We start from the raw sequence: 19,130 nt of genomic DNA, 5'->3' as shown, positions 1-19,130 counted from the left end.
AGCCTTTGGCTGACTTAGAATAGCAACTAAGCTTTGGAGAATGTTTCAGACTTTTAGCTAGATTCAGCTAGAAGGATTTGCTTGACATGGCTCAGTAGTTTATAGGATTTTCTTCTCAAATGCTCAAATAGGATTTTCTTCCTTAAAAGTCTTAGAGGAAGAAGTAAAACCTTATTTTGAATACTTGGTCCTGTCTTGGCTACTTTTCAATATTAATTATATGTTAGTATGTATCTTCACAGTTATTTAATCTTGATATTTCTCCTGTCTCACCCATCATTTAGATGCCTTGCAGAGTACAGAGCTGGATTTAACTAAATATCAAATCTACATGTCTTCTCAATTAGTAATTTTGGCTATTTTGGGGTTTGGCTATTTACATTAAAGTTGAATGGTGACTCACCAGCTACACTTCGTAAGATATAAAAATCAACTCAGGGCTTCTCTGGTGGTGCAGTGGTTGAGAGTCCGCCTGCCAATGCAGGGGACGCGGGTTCGTGCCCCGGTCCGGGAGGATCCCACATGCCGCGGAGCGGCTGGGCCCGTGAGCCATGGCCGCTGAGCCTGCGCGTCCGGAGCCTGTGCTCCGCAACGGGAGAGGCCACAACAGTGAGAGGCCCGCGTACCGCAAAAAAAAAAAAAAAAAAAAAAATCAACTCAGAATTTTATAAGCATTATGACTTTTTTTTCATATGGTGAATATATTTGTCTGAAATCTCATTTTTACTCCTCAAATTTTTTTCTATTTTTCCCTGTAGTTTCAAATATTCATGAAAATAGCACTGTACTTTATTAAAATGAAATGCTAAATGAAAACATTAAACATTTTCATGTTGCCAAATTACCACATGTATAAATAATTTGGGAGGGGTGAGAAAATACATTTTATAAAGTTATTTTGAATAAGGTAAACTGATGTCTAGATTTTATCTAAACTTCACAGCCCCAGAAAATACAGTCTCAAATTAAATGGAAAATTTCCACCATTTGGGTCTTTCACAGATCTGCTCAGTTTTTCTATGATATACATTTTCTTGATACGAGAAGGAAGCTGTGAATCATTCTAGTGGGTTAAAGTGTCTTGGGGCAGTAGTGTTAGAGCACTGGCGAGGACTTTATCTGCTCTGTCGTCACATACCAGTATTGGCTGTTTCCTCTCTTGGGTTGATAACTGCACAGATTCTCATTTTCTTTATCATCCATTTTCTTCTACTTCATGAATTAACTTTGGCTAATGGTTATTTCAGAAGCCAAGCAGGTGTCATCAAAAGACACTTTCGTGGCAGACAAGTAAGTGTCAGTGACAGTGATGTCATCAAGCTCTGTGCTGAAATGATCTGACTCCTTGATGACGCTGTAATTGAGGGCCACACTGTAGTTAGCCGGTTTCTCCACTGGCTTCTGCTTACAGTTGCAGAGCTTTCTGAAGGCTGCACGGAATTTCTGGGACATGAGATTGTAAATCACTGGGTTGATGGCACTGTTGAGATAAATGCAAATTCTGCAAAAGAGCAAGAACCAATTTTCTTGGAAAGGGCTGGAGAGAAATGAGTTGACAACCACAAGGGTTCTGTAGGGCATCCATAAAAGGGCAAACAGAATGACAACCACTGCCAGCATCTTGGTGACCTATGGAGAAACAGAAATGCAAAGCAAACACAAATTAAAACAAAACAGAACCAAAACATGAAAATAAAACGACTCCGTCTCTGCCCTCCTCCAGCGTTTAGTTCCCAAGATGTAGTCTGAGACAAGGAACTTAAGTGCAGGCAGTTTACAGTATTTGGGAGATGAACCCAGGAAGCAGGATTAAAGGCATAGAAGAGAGTGTGAGAGAGGAGGAAAAGCCAAAATAGGGTGTGTTTTTGAGACAACTCCCACTGTGGGCAACTGTGGATCAAGTAATGCATTTCGGGATCATCTGTCCAGAGACAGGGAAGCTGAGGCATTTATCTACTGGCTGCCATCTCCCCTTTGTTAGGAGGTGCCTTAGGGGCTTTAAATGCACGGTACTTCCAAGTTTTACCTACCTGGAAACTCCTAGGGGCTTTAGACAGAACCTTGAGGCGGAGAAGAGGAGAGACAATCAGGGGACATTGGATACCTGTAGTGCAGTGTTCTCAGCAAGCAGGAACCATCCACAATAGCCATGAAATCATGGGTGAAACCACAGTCTGTCTAAGAGAATGTGACCCAGGGCACCAAAAGTGTCTGCGGTAAACACTAGAACACCTAGGGTCTAATTCCATCTTTACTCACCTTTCCTTCAACAGCAACACTTTACATACTTTAAAATAAGTTTTCAGTTATCTATAGTCTCTTACAGAGTTTGACAAATTTCAGCTTCCTCAGCCCAGACTTTCTAGATGTTCTGAACTTGAAAACTACGGCAAATAGAAGGAACTGATACTTCCTCTTTCACCCTTCCCAAGCTCTCAGCTGTCTTCCTAAAGCCTCTCCACCAGCCTCTATCTTGTTCTGGCATTGAGAGAGATCCTGTTTTTACACAGGGCTTTTAAAAGTTCTTTAATGTAGAAATAAGGATTCCACAGCTAGATACCCACTCTGTCATTAGTATCTACTATAAATTCAGCTCCTTGTACTTAATCCTGATAATAGAATCCATCTTGCTCTCCTGTGTTAGAATACCTTCCGTTCCCCTCATAGCACTCCTTCTGATACTGGGGCTCTGTGCTACCCTTAACCATATCTTGTCCACCCCAGGAACTCCCCATGAATCCCACATCGTGGGGGTAATGCTACCCTCTTGCTGTTATTCTATAGTAACTGCCTTCTTCCGTGGCTCATATCATTTGCTGTAAGACTTCTCACTTAGGGACACACATAGCCTTTATCGTTTTTTGAACCACTACTATCTTTTTTTGAACAACTCCTACAACTTCTTTGCAATGGCACCTATGAGCTATCTATCCACCTACTCTCAAGCTACTGTGTTTGCTCTGCTTCCAGGGCCATTTGATCACTTTCTTGAAGTCCTTCCTACCCTCTAAGAATGTGCCCCATGCCCTCCAGCTCTACCTCACTCACCGTTCCCTGAGTGACCACTGTTCACTGTCCTTCTGACTCACCACGTGTAGGATAATTACATTTTATATTTGGCTTACTGGGTTAGGGAAGTTGTTCAGTGGGAAGATATGATTTTCACATTGGTTCATCTAATACCAAGTAAAACATTTCAGAGATTCTTGACTTCTTTCAGAGATAAAGAGGATCTATTCAGACAAGAGGTTAATGGAAGCCTGCTTTTTCAAAGCTGACTTTCAAGATTATGAGTAAATACTTTAATTGATCCTAGGAGTCTAAAGGCTTAATTCAGTGATAAATACTCTGAGCTTTGGAAGGAGCCATAGTAATTATCATCTTCATCATCATCATCATCACTCACATCCCTGCCTGTTTCCACTGCCTTGTACTCCAGGTTCTCTGATATCAGGTCACTGATTCACACTTACCAACATCCTCTCACTCCTTGCCAAGGACTAAGCATCTTATATTTGAGCCCCTGGTTTGATTTACAATTGGATTGCTAGCATCACATTTGAGTCTTTATAATGGCCCATCATAAAGATATATAAACATAATCTTATTTAATGCTTTTAATAACTCTGTGTGTAAGCTAGTATTGGTTCTCTTTTGCCTATGAAGAAATTGAGGTTTAAAGAATATATGTGATTTGTCTAAAGACACATGGCTAGTAAGTGACAGCCATGATTCGCACTAAGTCTGCTTAAGCCAAAGCCCATACTCTTTCCTTTATACTTTGCTCTCCCTGTGAAAGTCTTTTGCATTTTCATTAATGATATTTCTTCCGTGTTACTCCCACATGGTTGCCAAAAACATTTAATCTCTTCTAAGTATAATTTCAACATACTTATTGCTGCTTAATTTCTGAACTTAAAGGTTGAATTTTATCTGTTTATTTTTCCCTACTATTTTCAGATGAAACACTGAATTCACATATAATACCTACCTACCTCTTTTTACTTAATGTAAGGGGGCAACTTTCATTGTCTCAAAGAAAAACAATCTGTTTCTAGGTTAGTATCTCTGCCATGCGCTTCCACAGGCCCCCATGCATACTTTGGCATCACTTCCCAAACTTTTGATTGCAATGAGTTACATTTGTCCACCTGTCCAATAGATGGTGAGCTTCTTCAGGACGTGAGTAAAGTTTATTCATTTCTCTTTCCTCGGGTATTGAATACAGTATGTGACATAAGACAGCCCTCAATTAAGGTTGAATAAATTCAGGCATGGAAAGAATTATTTCAAAATATGTAATCATGATCCTTTTCTGTTTTATTTTTTTCATTCAGTGAACATTTATTAAGCCCTTGCTATATCCTAGGGACTGTTCTAGATGTTGGGGATTCAAACAGTAAGGCTCTCTCCTCTTTTCATGTTGCTTATATCAATGCATTGTGAAGTCACTGACTTTATACATTAAAGATAAGCAGACTATGATATGTGCCTTGTGATGTATGAGTCCAGGGTTCTGAGGAAGGATTAACTTACTCCACCTGCAGAGAAGGGGAGGCTTCATGAATCTGGTTCCCTTGGAGCTGCCCCCTATTCACTCCATACTCCATCCTGGAGGGGACACCATTCCTCGAGTATTCCTTTTCTGGGTTTTAATACTCCAACATATTGTTAGAGGATTTTTGTAAACACTTAATTTTTTAATATTAAAAATCCCTTTTAAATAGAGATTGGTTAATTAGTAAAATGAGTCCTTAATATACTTCAGCTTTTTGTTTGAAATATACATTTTTTAAATGTTAAGGAGGTGTTAAAATAAAACAAATGCAGTGATGTTTCTAAGACTGTCCCAGAGGAAAATATGTCTCCAGTGGGATAATAGAGAATACATTTAATCTCACTCATAATTATTTTTAGTTAATTCCAAATATCTTTGATTGAGCTTAATCACTTTCTAAAATGTTCCCAAGTTTTTGGTGTAGCCATAGTTTGGATTTTAATCGTTCTTAACACAGGAGCAAATACCTAGAAAGGAAATGTCCTAGAGATTGTCTTTCATACCCAATTAATTTCACTGTTGGTTGCTGAAGTTTTGTTTCTGTTGTGGTTCCAAATAAGTGACAAAAATGCAAATTTGAAAATATCATTGGGCCATTGATTTTAGGCATTGACATTTTTACTGGGGAAGTGCATGGGACACACAATGAGTTGCAAGATTGCTTATTTACAGAAGCCTCTGTCCCAGGACCTAAAGGTCTTTGAGAAACAGCATGAAACAATCTTTAGGGGAAAATAATCTTTCCATATATATATATATATATATATATATATATATATATATATAACCATATATTTTTGATTGGGAAGGAATTAATGTACCCATTTACTCTAGGAGATTCATTGGCATTCCCACCAGTCAATGAGAGCCCCTGATCTGGACTTGAGGTGGAGGACTGTTGAGTGAGGATTTGGTCTTAGTGATAGTTAAGCCAAAATCTGAAGACAAGGAGAGGCAGGACAAGTGTTACTGCAGAGACTGGGTGCGTGTGACAATCTGGAGGCATGAGATAGTGGGGCATAGCATGAAGACCAGAAGTAATTTAGTGTGCAAGTTCTAACTGCAGACCATGGAAAGAAGTGGAGAGATCTCTTTTCTCTAGGAAGCTTGTGGAAATCATAACAAAATCCATCATTTTCTGTGGGGTGCTTGGCATTCCTTCTGCTAGGGCAGAAGGGGAGATGCAGCTGCCAAAGGGGATGTAGAATGTTGAGTCCTAAAAGGGTCAGCTCCATGGAGCTTAAAAGTCAACGAAGAAGTAGGCAGCCATTTATGCAGAGTATATTGAGGGCAATGAAAAGAGGTCACAAAAATCAGTTGATTAAAACACAGTGTTCAGGGCTTCCCTGGTGGCGCAGTGGTTGAGGGTCTGCCTGCCGATGCAGGGGACACGGGTTTGTGCCCCGGTCCGGGAGGATCCCACGTGTCGCGGAGCGGCTGGGCCCGTGAGCCATGGCCGCTGAGCCTGCGTGTCGGAGCCTGTGCTCCGCAACAGGAGAGGCCACAGCAGTGAGAGGCCCACGTACTGCAAAAAAACAAAAAACAAAAAAAACAGAAAAACCCATAGTGTTCAGCTGGAGAAACTGCTTACAGAAATGGCTGAGAAGAGCAGGGTGGGAACAGGAGGGTCTAAGGTGGGCAGGCCTCTGTCCTTGGCCACCATGGTGAAGGGTTATCTTTTTCGTATCAGCGGGAAACTATAGAATCAAGCCCTACTATATATATTTTACTCTTTATGATATTTAATTATGTGGAATAAGTGCCATATAGTTCTCACAAGAGAGTTTAATTCAGTCCTCAAAACATCATTTTGTAATCTATAAAATCTCTAGATAAAGACCCTAGTCAAGGATTTCTTTTCTTCCTTTAAAAATTTAAAAAAAAAAAGTTTTTTTAAAAATCATTATAGGCAAAAAGTCGAAACCACCCAAATGAGTGGATAAATAAAATGTGGTATATACATAGGATGGAATGTTATTCAGCAATTAAAAGAAATGAAGTGCTGATATAAGTCGCAACATGGATGAACGTTAAAAACATTACACTAAGTGAAAGACACTAGTCATACACAAAAGACTGCATGATTCCAATTGTATGAGATATTCAGATAGGCAAATCTATGGAAACATAAAGTACATTAGTGGTTGCCTAGGGCTGGGGGAGGTGAACAGTGACTGCTCATGGGTATAGGGTTTCTATTCAGGATGATGAAAATGTCTTTTTTTTAAAAAGACATGAACTGGGTAGATGTCTATCTGACTGTTAAGGTTGAGATTACATTTCCCTGAGTGGACACAAGCTCAACTTTGCATATGTGTGCTGTCTGTGAAAAACCAGAGGCTAACTAGTTTCTCTATTCTAGGCTGCTGAGGAACCTCGTTTTACTAACTACTATCTCTAGTACTAGTACTACGACTTTTACTACAAGTTCTAAAACTATTAGCTAACGTTTGTATATAACCTTTAAAAAGATAGTGTTAGATTTATAGAAAAGTTGCAAAGTTAATACAGAGAGTTTCCAAATACCCTACACCAAAGTCTCCCTATCACTAAGACCTTACACTAGTATGGTGCATTTCTTTGTCACAATTAATGACTATTCTTATACAGAATTAGTTAACTCCATACTTTATTCGGATTTCATTAGTTTTTCTCTAGTGCCCTTTTTTTGTTCCAGGATCCCATTCAGCATACCACATTATACTTAGTCATTACATCTTCTCAGGTTCCTCTGGGCTGTGACAGTTTCTCTAACTTTCCTTATGTTTGATGGTCTTGATAGTTTTGAGGAGAACTGGTTAGGCATTTTATAGAATGTCTTTCAACTTGAGTTTGGATGATGTTTTCCTCATGGTTACAATGAAGTTATGGACTTCTTGGAGGAAGGCCACAGAGGTGAACTGCCATTTTCAACACAACATATCAGGGGCGCAGGCTATCAACTTGACTTATGACTAATGATGTTAACCTCGTACATTGTTTTATTGAGATATAATTTACATATAATTAAGTTCACCCACTTAAAGTGTTCAATTCAGGTGTTTTTAGTATATCCACAGATATACTAAAACAGATATACTAATGTGCGCAAACATTACCACAATCTAATTTTAGGACATTTTCATCATCCTGAATAGAAACCCTATACCCATGAGCAGTCACTGTTCACCTCCCCCAGCCCTAGGCAACCACTAATGTACTTTATGTTTCCATAGATTTGCCTATCTGAATATCTCATACAATTGGAATCATGCAGTCTTTTGTGTATGACTAGTGTCTTTCACTTAGTGTAATGTTTTTAACGTTCATCCATGTTGCGACTTATATCAGCACTTCATTTCTTTTAATTGCTGAATAACATTCCATCCTATGTATATACCACATTTTATTTATCCACTCATTTGGGTGGTTTCGACTTTTTGCCTATAATGAATAATACTGTTATGAACATTGGTGTACAAGTTTTTGTGTGCATGTATGTTTTTATTTTTCTTGGGTCTATAAGTAAGAGTGGAATTTCTGGGTTGCATATTGCTTTTTAAGTTACAAAGTATTCAAGAATATTAAACATTTACTATTTGATGTAATTCTGAAATAATTCTGATAATTATTACAATAATGCCTAGTAAAAAGTACTAACTGATTTTACAGATCAGGACTCAAGAAAGATAAAAAGACAAAACTAAAATAGTTGGGACAACCCTCTTAGGGTACTCTTGTAACTTGGAGAACAGCTACAAGACAGAATAGCATGAATAAGAGGAAATGAGTAGTTTTGGAGAAAAGCATTATTTATTTATACAAATGAAAACTTTAATTTATCAGGCAAGCCTGTTTAGAGTGGGTTCAAGAGCAGATGGGAAAAGTGGATAGTGATTATAAACATATCTTTTGAGTTTTTCTGGGAAAAGCAGTAGAAAAGCAGAAGGGCTGCCAGAGGGGGATGAAGAGTCTATTTTTCTAGAGATGAGAGACATCACAGCATGTTTGTTTGCTTAGGGAACAATCCCCATAGAGAGGGGAAATCTTATGATCCAGGAGAAAGAGAAAGAAGACAATTGGAAGAACTATGTTCTTGAATAGGGAACAGAGTCCAGTGCCCAAGTGGTGTGGCTGGCCTCTTCTCAAGTGTAGACACAAAATTACTTTTTCAATATCTGCTTTTCTTTTCTTTTCTTTTTTTGTTCTTAGCCACACTTGATCTAAGCAGTCAAGATAATCTGGGAGAAAATGCCACTTTCTTGTCAATACCCTGAATCCTGAATGGAGTCCTGAGAGCAGTTAATTGTTTAATTCCTTGGAATTAACAAAGTACTTTCATTGTCCTTAAACCATTTTCTGTTCATGTCCCAGTGAGATCTGTAGGACAGGTGTTATTATTCCCATCTCACTGATGAATGGAAACAGCTCAGAGAAGCAGAGAAATAAGGTCATACAGCTCACATATAAATAGCAAAGCTAGTTATTGAACTAAGGTCTGTCAACTCTAAGTCTAGTTTTCTTTCTAGATAATTACAAAAATCAACATATATGGTAAGCTGAAGCCTTCAAATTTGCTGTAACATATATGCAATGGAATATTAGTCATAAGAAAGAATGAAATAATGCCATTTGCAACAACATGGATGGACCTAGATATTGTCATACTGAGTGAAGTAAGTCAGACACAGAAAGACAAATATATGATATCACTTATATGTGGAATCTAAAAAAATGGTACAAATTAAATTATTTATAAAACAGAAATAGAGTCACAGATGTAAAAAAAAACAAACATGGCTACTGGGGGGATGTGGGGGGAGGGATAAATTGGGAGATTGGGATTGACATATACACACTACTATATATAAAATAGATAATTAATAAGGACCTACTGTATAGCACAGTGAACTCAGTACTCAGTAATGACCTATATGGGAAAAGAATCTAAAAAAGAGTGGAGATATATATATGTATAACTGATTCACTTTGCTGTACAGCAGAAACTAACACAACATTGTGAATCAACTATACTCCAATAAAAAAATGTTTTTGGAGTATTTGGAAAGGATAACATTATCGGCAGGAATCCTTGGTAGCCCTGGAATCACATATGATTTTTTGCCCCAAATTGGAGTGTTACATTTAGAAAGTACTGATTAGGGAGAAGAAAATTGTCATATCAAGGCAGAAAGGAATCCTTCATACCAATTTCCTAGGGAAAAAACAAACAAAATTTAAAATGTGAAAGTAGGGCTTCCCTGGTGGCACAGTGGTTGAGAGTCCGCCTGCCGATGCAGGGGACACGGGTTCTTGCCCCGGTCTGGAAAGATCCCACATGCCGCGGAGCAGCTGGGTCCGTGAGCCATGGCTGCTGAGCCTGTGCATCCGGAGCCTGTGCTCCGCAATGGGAAAGAGGCCACGCAGTGAGAGGCCCGTGAAAAAAAAAAAAAAAAAAAAAAAAAAAATGTGAAAGTAATAAAATGGAATAAAAAATAAAATGGAATAAAAAAATAAAATGGAAACTTCTGTTTTGGGTTACAGCTCAATTAATAGTATGCCATTTATGAGGATCTGCTTACATAGAATCTGAGGACATTTTGATTAATTATCAGAGATTGGTTTATTAGTCTGCCTAGGAGGTCATGGGGAATGGTTGATACCTCAGTACTCTGGGAAATTTAGTTGGAATTCTTGTACTGATTCAGAAAAAAAAATTGAGTTTTGATTCTATATATGATTCAGAAGAAAACCCTGTGCCTGGTCATGGGTCCTGCTATTATCTGGACATTCTCCCCTGGGAGATAAATGCTGTGGCATAGTCCTTCTGTATGTTAGTGAGGGACAAAGTGCAGTGGGTATAGAAGGAGCTGGAATTGGTGTCCAGCATCTTGGTTCCACAATCCACCTCTGAGTTCTGAGGAGACTGGGCAGGTCACATGACTTATGTCTGAACCTCATATTCCGAGTCAGTAAATACACAATGTGGATTCCTCTCAAAAGTCTCTCCAGTTTGAACATTCTGAGAAAATTGAACTTATAAGTTATTAATGGTAACACAATATTCAGACATGTTTGTGGTCATTTTCACATAATGGGATTTTGTTATTTGGGGATTATAAGGCCAGGCAAAGGGAAATAACACCGGGAGCATATGTATCCCTCAAGATGCTGATGAACCATAGGAAGAGATTCAGTTCCCAATCACAGTGATTGTTGGTAATCATCTTAATTGCTGCATTCAGAGAGGTGATGCAGTTTCTTGAAGTGCTGAAGAAATTACTAGAATTTATATTAATTTCCTGTAGCTATCTAAGAGCACAGTGCATCTCTAGACCCAGGACGCTGGTTTCCAGACCTACTATTATTTCTTTTTTAAAGTTCATTATAGGGCTTCCCAGGTGGCACAGTGGTCAAGAATCCGCCTGCCAATGCAGGGGACACGGTTCGAGCCCTGGTCCGGGAAGATCCCACATGCCGCGGAGCAACTAAGCCCGAGCGCCACAACTACTGAGCCTGTGCTTAGAGCCCATGAGCCACAATTACTGAGCCCACATGCCGCAACTACTGAAGCCCGCGTGCCTAGAGCCCATGCTCTGCAACAAGAGAAGCCACCACAATGAGAAGCCCACACACTGCAACGAAGAGTAGCCCCTGCTCGCTGCAACTAGAGAAAGCCCGTGTGCAGCAATGAAGACCCAATGCAGCCAAAAATAAAATAAATAAAATTAAATTAAAAAAAATAAAGTTCATTATAACTGAAATATTGTTGAAGACATGGAGTTATAGAAATGTAGAGAGGTATCAGTTTGAGAAGAAAGCAAATAATTAAATCCTTTTTCAGGAGTACTGTCAATTTAAAAACTGAATTTATAGAAGATTTAAAAAGAATAGCCAGACAAAAATTACTTAATAAAATGTACCAAGGCCCATGCAAACCTTTGGCTGTCATTTAGGGGCAGAATATCTAAATTTCAGGGCAATCTGAAAAAGCTTTCTTAGAACTAAAAAGGCAAAGCCATATTACAGGAAGTGACAACCACGTCAGTAAATGTACTCAAAGAATATTTACCACTTTTTTTTGCACAGGCCCAGCGGCCACGGCTCACGGGCCCAGCCGCTCCACGGCATGTGGGATCTTCCTGGACCGGGACACGAACCTGTGTCCCTTCTCAACCACTGTGCCACCAGGGAAGCCCCTATTTACCACTTTTATGAGTGATCATCAAGAGCATCTTAGGCTAACTTCAGTTTGTAAAGAGGCTCTTTATCAACATTGGATCCCACATTCTATAATGCTAAAGCTCTGTTTTTGGCTTCATGAACAAAGTAAATGAACAACTAACTTTTGTAGGATTGCATAACAGGTTGGGAGAAGGCCTTTGTATGCATGCCTGTGATATAATAAGTGTTCAATTAACAGTTGAATTATTATGGGGTAAATACTTATTTTTTTGCAAATGTTAAAATGTAATTGTGGAGGTCTGTGTGGGTGCAGGGCTCTTTAAATTAGCGAAGTGCTCTAGTTCTTGCACTTCTGACTGCAATATCCCCATTTTCAGAAGTGTACATCCTTCTGGACACAGTTTGTTGGTTAATGGATATAAAAGTTAGCCTTTAATCATCTAATGCCACTTTTTGAAGGGTGACAATACATTCTGTGGTTGGAGACTATCCACGTTCTCCTGCATTGCTGCATATTAGCAAAGTGTTCTGTTACCGGGAATATTTTGCTCCCAGATGACCTATGATCAGTGTGATCGATGACCTCTTGTATTTTGTTACATCAGTTGAGCCAACTGAAGGAAAAACTTGACTAGACAATTATATAAATCTGAATTTAGCCAGGCTTCTACACTGATTGGGGTGCTCTGGAATTTTCCACTTTCAGCTTGTTCTGCTTTGTTCTGACTTAGTATCTGCACAGACAGTTTAAAAAAGACAGTTATAATCAATGTGGGGTGCTTCATATCCTGGTGTGAGATCATTGACGGGATTTAAAAATTAATGATGGGGCCAGAAAAGGGCTTGGAATCAACTCAAAGTCAGTTAAAGTATAATAAGAGTGAATAAAGGCTGAGTGGTGATTCATGGTGGAGAGATTGTGGAGTGTCATATCCTGTGTTGTGGATTACTTATAGATTTCTTCACAAGAAGCCACACAGGGATGCTAATGCATGGGTTCTTGACTCCACCTGTCAAGTACTATATCTAGATGTTCTATTCAGAATAGCCATTCTGGCAAGAATTCTGAAGTGTTTTCTGGGCTCTACTCTGATTAAAAAGGTCCATAAAAATGTTAGCAGAGGTTCACAGTAGAGAGACTGTGGTTGTATTTGGTGATGCTGAGGAAGCAGAAGTAGTGATTAAGTGAAAAAAATGGTGAAACAAGATTTTTCAAGTATAAATTTGTAAGTGTGGTATATCCAGTGAAATTGAAAAAAATTTTTTTCACAATTCTAGGGGTGTTGAGGAAGGTGGACTTGTCCAGCAGAGCTGTTTCTTGAGTGAGACGATGTGGGGACAGAAACCTGGACTCTGTGTCCCAGGGGGGCTTCATGTGCCAGTAGAGCCACAAGTGGCCACTGCTGTTGGTAAGATACAAGAGCACAGATGAGAGCTGAAGTAACAGGGTGGCATATTTCTGTGCAGAAGATGATGTGACCCTTCTGTTGTGCCACGTCCAGGTCTCCAGAATAATCACTGAGCGTCACCAAAAATACCAAGTGTGAGTCACTTCTTGTGGGAAATGGGCAGAGCTCTGCACCCAACTCTGATGTGGGATGAACCCTCAAAGCTTGTACTTTCTTTCAAGAGCAAAGACAGGCAGAGGCACAGACACATGAAGAGTTAGAAAAAGTGATGGAATGTTGAGCTGTCCCAGTTAGTAGAGCTAGGGTTCAGCGTAAAATTACACCAACACCTCTCAGGGTAAGAGAGACCCTGAGTGGCCGGCTATAAGCCTCACTTTCTGAGAATCTCTGAGAAACTGTGTTAGATGGGGACTGTGCAGTATTTCTTAACATGTTTCAATCTAGAATGAAGAAAACTGGATGAAAATGAAAGGTATTCCAATCTAGCAATGGGAATTGGTAGATGAAGGAGAGAAAGAGAATTAAGATTTCTGAAATACTTACTATGTACCAGACAATGTGCTTGGCATTTTCTTCACGACAGCCCTACTTTATCTGCATTTTACAAAAGGTAAGACTGATGCTGAGAAATGTCATACGTTAAGGAATAAAGTCACAGTTTAAAAACATGTATAAACATGTATATTTGACTCCAAAGTCTCCTTATCCTCCTTACTATAATACCTTGAATTTGGGGAAGAAATACTTTTTTCCTGAAGTTTGCAAAACCAAAAAGAAAAAAAAAACCCATAAAACGTGCTGCTTAAAGGTTGGAATTGATGAAGGCTGTATGTGCAGGGGAGCAGGGAGGATGAAAAACTAATTCTTAAGGGAACCTTCCCACACTGTTGGTAGGATTGTAAATTGGTGCAGCCATTATGGAAAACAGTGCGGAGGTTCCTCAAAAAAATAAAAATAGAGTTACCATATGATCCAGCAATCCCAGAAAAGACAAAAACTCTAATTCCAAAAGATACATGCACCCCATTGATCGTAGCAGCACTATTTACAATAGCCAAGACATGGAAGCAACCTAAATGTCCAATGACAGATGATTGGATAAAGAAGATGTGCTATATATACACAATGGAATACTAATCAGTCATAAAAAAGGATGAAATAATGCCATTTGCAGGAACATGGATGGACCTAGAGATTATGATACTAAGTGAAGTAAGCCAGACAGAGAAAGACAAATACCATATTTATCACTTATATGTGGAATCTAAAATATGATACAAATGAATTTACTGACAAAACAGAAATAGACTCACAGACATAAAAAGCAAATTTTATGGTTACCAAAGGGGGAAGGGGTGGGGAGGGACAAATTAGGAGTTTGGGATTAGCAGATATAAACTACTGTATATAACATAGATAAACAACAAGGTTCTACTGTATAGCACAGGGAACTATATTCAATATCTTGTAATAAACCATAATGGAATAGAATATGAAAAAGAATATATATATATTTATCAGAATCACTTTGCTGTACACCAGAACTAACACAACATTGTAAATTACTTCAATTTTTACTTCAACTAGAAAAAAGGGCCAAGATGATGTTAAAAAAAAAAAAGAAAGCCTCATTCTTAGTTCAACACAGTGTTTATGTCTCAGCACCTAACAAAGATATTCCCATTCATACTGCAATACTAAGTCCAGACAGAACATATTTTTGGAATGTTTCTGGTTTCACGTTCTTCTGCTAAGAGTAGAAAGCAGCTGTGTGCTAGGTAACATGTGCAGCTGGACTTGAGGATTAGATGCAAAACTTGCTGCAACACTAGCAACCATTGTGGGGTGGAGGTTTCGGTACTGGTTACAGAGACTGATTACTGTGCACGATGAAAGGCAGGCTTCCTTCCTGTGGCTTGGATGTTTTCTTGTTCACAGGAGGAGGATATTTGGAAACATGCTGGGAAGGGAAAAACTCAGCTGGCACACCTGGGATTCAAATGATAATAACATCTCAATTTAGAAAATGAAATGTCAGTCTGAATTCTTTCATGAGCCACGCTGGAACAATGCTGCAGTTCATCTGCTGTGGGTTGAATGTCCTATTTAGTCTTTTCTGAGTGTTCTCTCTTCCAGGTAAATTATTGGAGAATGGCTAAGCATGTGGAAAAGCTTGTCTTAATAAGTCTTGCTTTGGTTTCCTTACCTTTGTACCTAGGGTATGTTTAGATCCTTTGATCATTTTTCTCATTGGAATGAGACCTTAGAAATTCTGAATGAGGCATCTTGGCTGGCTCTGAGCTGGGAATCCGGTTACTGGCTATCACACATCTATGAAGATACTGATCCTTTCTGAGGGAGCTATTTCCCAATCTCATCTCTCCCTTGTGCTTCTCTGGCCTCTTACGGGAGACACTGTAGACTGTAATACAGACAAGTGATCCCTCAGCTGCTCACCCACCAGGGGATGGGAAATCAATGAGAATATTTTAAGATGTAGAGTATGAATGATGGAGGGGAAGGGAGGTAATCTTTAAATAGCAGTAACGCTCTCAGGGCTGCCAAACTTTTAGTGGGCATTTAGTTGTCTTGCTTCTAGAGGTCATGGACAAAGTCCCTTATCATGGGGCTGAGAGCACTTGGGAGGCAGCCAACTCCTTCTCTACCTGTGTCTGTCCCTGGAGAGACAGCCCGTACCGCGCTTGGGTCCATCTGGAGTTACAGAGCTAATTTTCTAGCTGTCCCAAAAGAACCCACAGAGACAGCCAAAAATGGGGGAGATACATTTCTTTCCTTCAGCAAGCCATAAATTCAGCATTTTCACTGAATTTAACTTTCTGATGTGTTAAATGTGGGTCTTAGAAGATCTGGTTTGAAATTTTAGCTTCACTAGTCATTACCATTCAAAGCTTTCTGGAGCCTTGGTGTTTGCATTTAATATAGGAAAATATGTGTTTGAAGATTAATTGCGAGGAGGACATGAAAACAGTACTCTCTAAAAATAGAGAGTGGTGGGTATAAACCCTTCTCTAAGTTCCTTTCATCTCTTCCTGTTTATTTCTTCTGTACTAATAATCACATTCTGAAGAGATCCTGTTGCTTCATTTGGTTCTTTGTTTATAGTCTCTTTTTCGTCCTTAGAATGATGAGGGCTCCTTGAAGATCCCTGTTCTACCTTACATGCAAGGAACAACGGGAAGGTCTGGTACCGAGTAGGTGCAATAAATGTTCAGGAAAGAAATGAATGTACAAATGAAGAAACAATTCACTAACGCTATTCTAAGTTTTGCTCCCTCCATGGAATTCCACGTGATTGTTTGATACTTCCAGCCCTAATTGCAAATGTCATTCTTATTTTGGGTCTGTTTTCTTTCCTGGTACATAAGATCTTGATGGTGGGAATAATGTGTAGTGCACATTTTTATCTCTAGCCCCTGAGGCAAGGTTTGGAATCAAAAAATGCTTGAAGTTAAAAATTAAAATCAGTGTGTAAAGATTCAGTGTCCAGAAGGGTCATGATAGATCAGACTGAAATTGTGTTGAAGAAAAATTTCTGGGGAATAGTCTGTAGAAATAAAGAATTGTTGGATAGATTGTTATGAAGAACTTATGAAATGTAAAGAGCTAAAGAGATGCTAACTCAATATGATTTATTCTGAGTTCATTTCCCATTACTGGATGTTGACTGTACTCTGTTAATATATACCAAAGCTTGCCTCCAAAAGATATAAATCTCACTTTATAGCCATTCTTGTTCTGTTCTTATCTGCTGCTGTCAAATTTAGTCATCTGTGGCTTCTCTGTCACTCATGAAACTGTAGAAAACTATTTTTCTAGTTATCACTCTGCATCTTAAATTTGTATTTTTAGAGCCTACTGAAATCAAGGATCCTCCCATGTAACAGGCAAAGCATTTTCTTTAGGAGATACAGAGTCAAGTGAAGGCAGGGGATATACTAGCTGCTAACTTAGCCTGCCTGTGATAAGCTTGAACTTTTCTGTTTTGAGCAATTTTATGGAATTCAAACATATTTATTTAATATGTACTTATCATTTGTTTTTGAACACCTGTCATTTACCAGTGCCTGTACTAAGTATATAATATTTTTACAAACTCTTTTTTTTTTTTTTTTTTTTTTGTGGTACGCGGGCCTCTCACCATTGTGGCCTCTCCCGTTGCGGAGCACAGGCTCTGGACGCGCAGGCTCTGCGGCCATGGCTCACGGGCCCAGCCGCTCCACGGCATGTGGGATCTTCCCGGGCTGGGGCACGAACCCGTGTCCCCAGCATCGGCAGGCAGACTCTCAACCACTGCGCCACCAGGGAAGCCCTACAAACTCTTAAATAGGAATAGTTCAGGGGTCAGCAATCTTTTACTATAAAGGGCAAGATAGTAAATATTTTAGCTTTTTTGGGCCATATAGTCTTTGTCTCAACTGCTTAACCTGGCTATTGTAATGCAAAAGCAGCCATAAACAGCACATAAATGACCAGGCATGGTTCTGTTCCATTAAAACTTTATTTAGAAAAATAAGCAGTTGAACAGGATTTGGCCCATGACTGTAGTTTGCCAACCAACTGAAGAGTTGAACACTTTAAATAAAACAACAAATGGCATATAATGTATTTCAAACTATTGTTGTATTTTATGACTAATTTTTTTCAAGTTCTTCATTTCATTATCAACAGAGCTTATGAGAAATATAAACCAAATAATGCTGGCTTTTAGCTTGTGAACCAAAGTTTTGATTTAAAATCTGATTTCTCTTATGACAGAGTCATGGTTAGCATTACCTCTCTAAAAAACATCACCTAAAAAATGTAATGTTAACACTGTACTTTCAGTAATCCTGGGAGCTACTTTTCTAGAAGATATGATGCACTCTCATGGGTGATTAAGTCAGAAGTGTTGCAGAAACCAGTATAGGAGCCAGTCGGAGAAAGTACATTTACATGTTGATTGGTAGTTGGTCCTCCTGTCCCTAAGCAAGCCAGTCCTTTGGATTTTATATCAAACCCTCCTAATTTACTAATGTCAAAGACACTTCTTTTACAACAGTCACTCTGTGCTGGTATCCTGGTCCCACCACTTACCAATTGTTAGACTTTGGGCTCTACTGAAACTATTTCTGAGTCTCAGTTTTCTCTTCAGGGAAATGGTGAAAGAAATTTTACCTACCTCCCAGGGTTTTTGCATGGAAACATGAGATGATGTAGATCAAGTGCTTATGCTAGGGTTTGGGACATAGCAAATGCTAGAACAGCGAAAGGTATTTTTGTAACTAATAATAGAAAACACTCATTACTTACTATGCATCAAGTGCTGTTCTAAGTGCCTCATTTACACATTAGCTCATTTAATCTCAACAATAGTATTGTGAGGAAGGTACTATCATCTCCATTTTACAAATGAGGGAACCCATATACCACTTACAAAGGGTAAAACTGGGATTTGATCCAGGCAGTTTGTCCCAATCTGCTCTTTAACCACTCCAGCTGCCGTCGAAAAAATGGAATTCTCTTATCCTGTCCCTAAAAAGGCAACTGTCTCTTCTTTCGGGAAGACAGAGGTTGTCAGACTTTCTCTTACAAAAATGAAGAGGCCTGGGGGGCGGTGGAAAGATGGCGGAGGAGTAAGACGCGGAGATCACCTTCCTCCCCACAAATACACCAGAAATACATCTACATGTGGAACAACTCCTACAGAACACCTACTGAATGCTGGCAGAAGACCTCAGACCTCCCAAAAGGCAAGAAACTCCCCACGTATCTGGGTAGGGCAAAAGAAAAAATTAATTAAAAACAGAGACAATAGAATAGGGACGGCACCTGCACCAGTGGGAGGGAGCTGTGAAGGAGGAAAGGTCTCCACACCCTAGGAAGCCCCTTCGCGGGCAGAGACTGCGGGAGGCGGAGCGGGGAGCTTCGAAGCCGCGGAGGACAGCGCAGCCACAGGGGTGCGGAGGGCAAAGCGGAGAGATTCCCGCACAGAGGATCGG

At 39.4% G+C, this 19,130-nt stretch overlaps 1 protein-coding gene across 1 annotated transcript in view; it reads right to left on the bottom strand.

Moving 5' to 3' along the window:
* Nucleotides 1-1,093: 1,093 nt before the first annotated feature.
* Nucleotides 1,094-19,130, bottom strand: part of TRHR (thyrotropin releasing hormone receptor) — a 49,356-nt gene continuing 31,319 nt past the window's right edge. The window contains exon 3 of the mRNA XM_007466234.1: nucleotides 1,094-1,629. Coding sequence (XP_007466296.1) covers nucleotides 1,222-1,629 — 408 coding nt within the window. The 3' untranslated portion in view covers nucleotides 1,094-1,221. The remainder of the gene's footprint in view (nucleotides 1,630-19,130) is intronic.

Source organism: Lipotes vexillifer, unplaced genomic scaffold (assembly GCF_000442215.2).
Source record: "Lipotes vexillifer unplaced genomic scaffold, Lipotes_vexillifer_v1.1 scaffold508, whole genome shotgun sequence".
In the NCBI taxonomy this organism is placed as follows: Eukaryota; Metazoa; Chordata; class Mammalia; order Artiodactyla; family Lipotidae; genus Lipotes; species Lipotes vexillifer.
The sequence above is the reverse complement of the archived record's forward strand: the minus strand, read 5'-3'. Positions and strand labels throughout refer to the sequence as shown.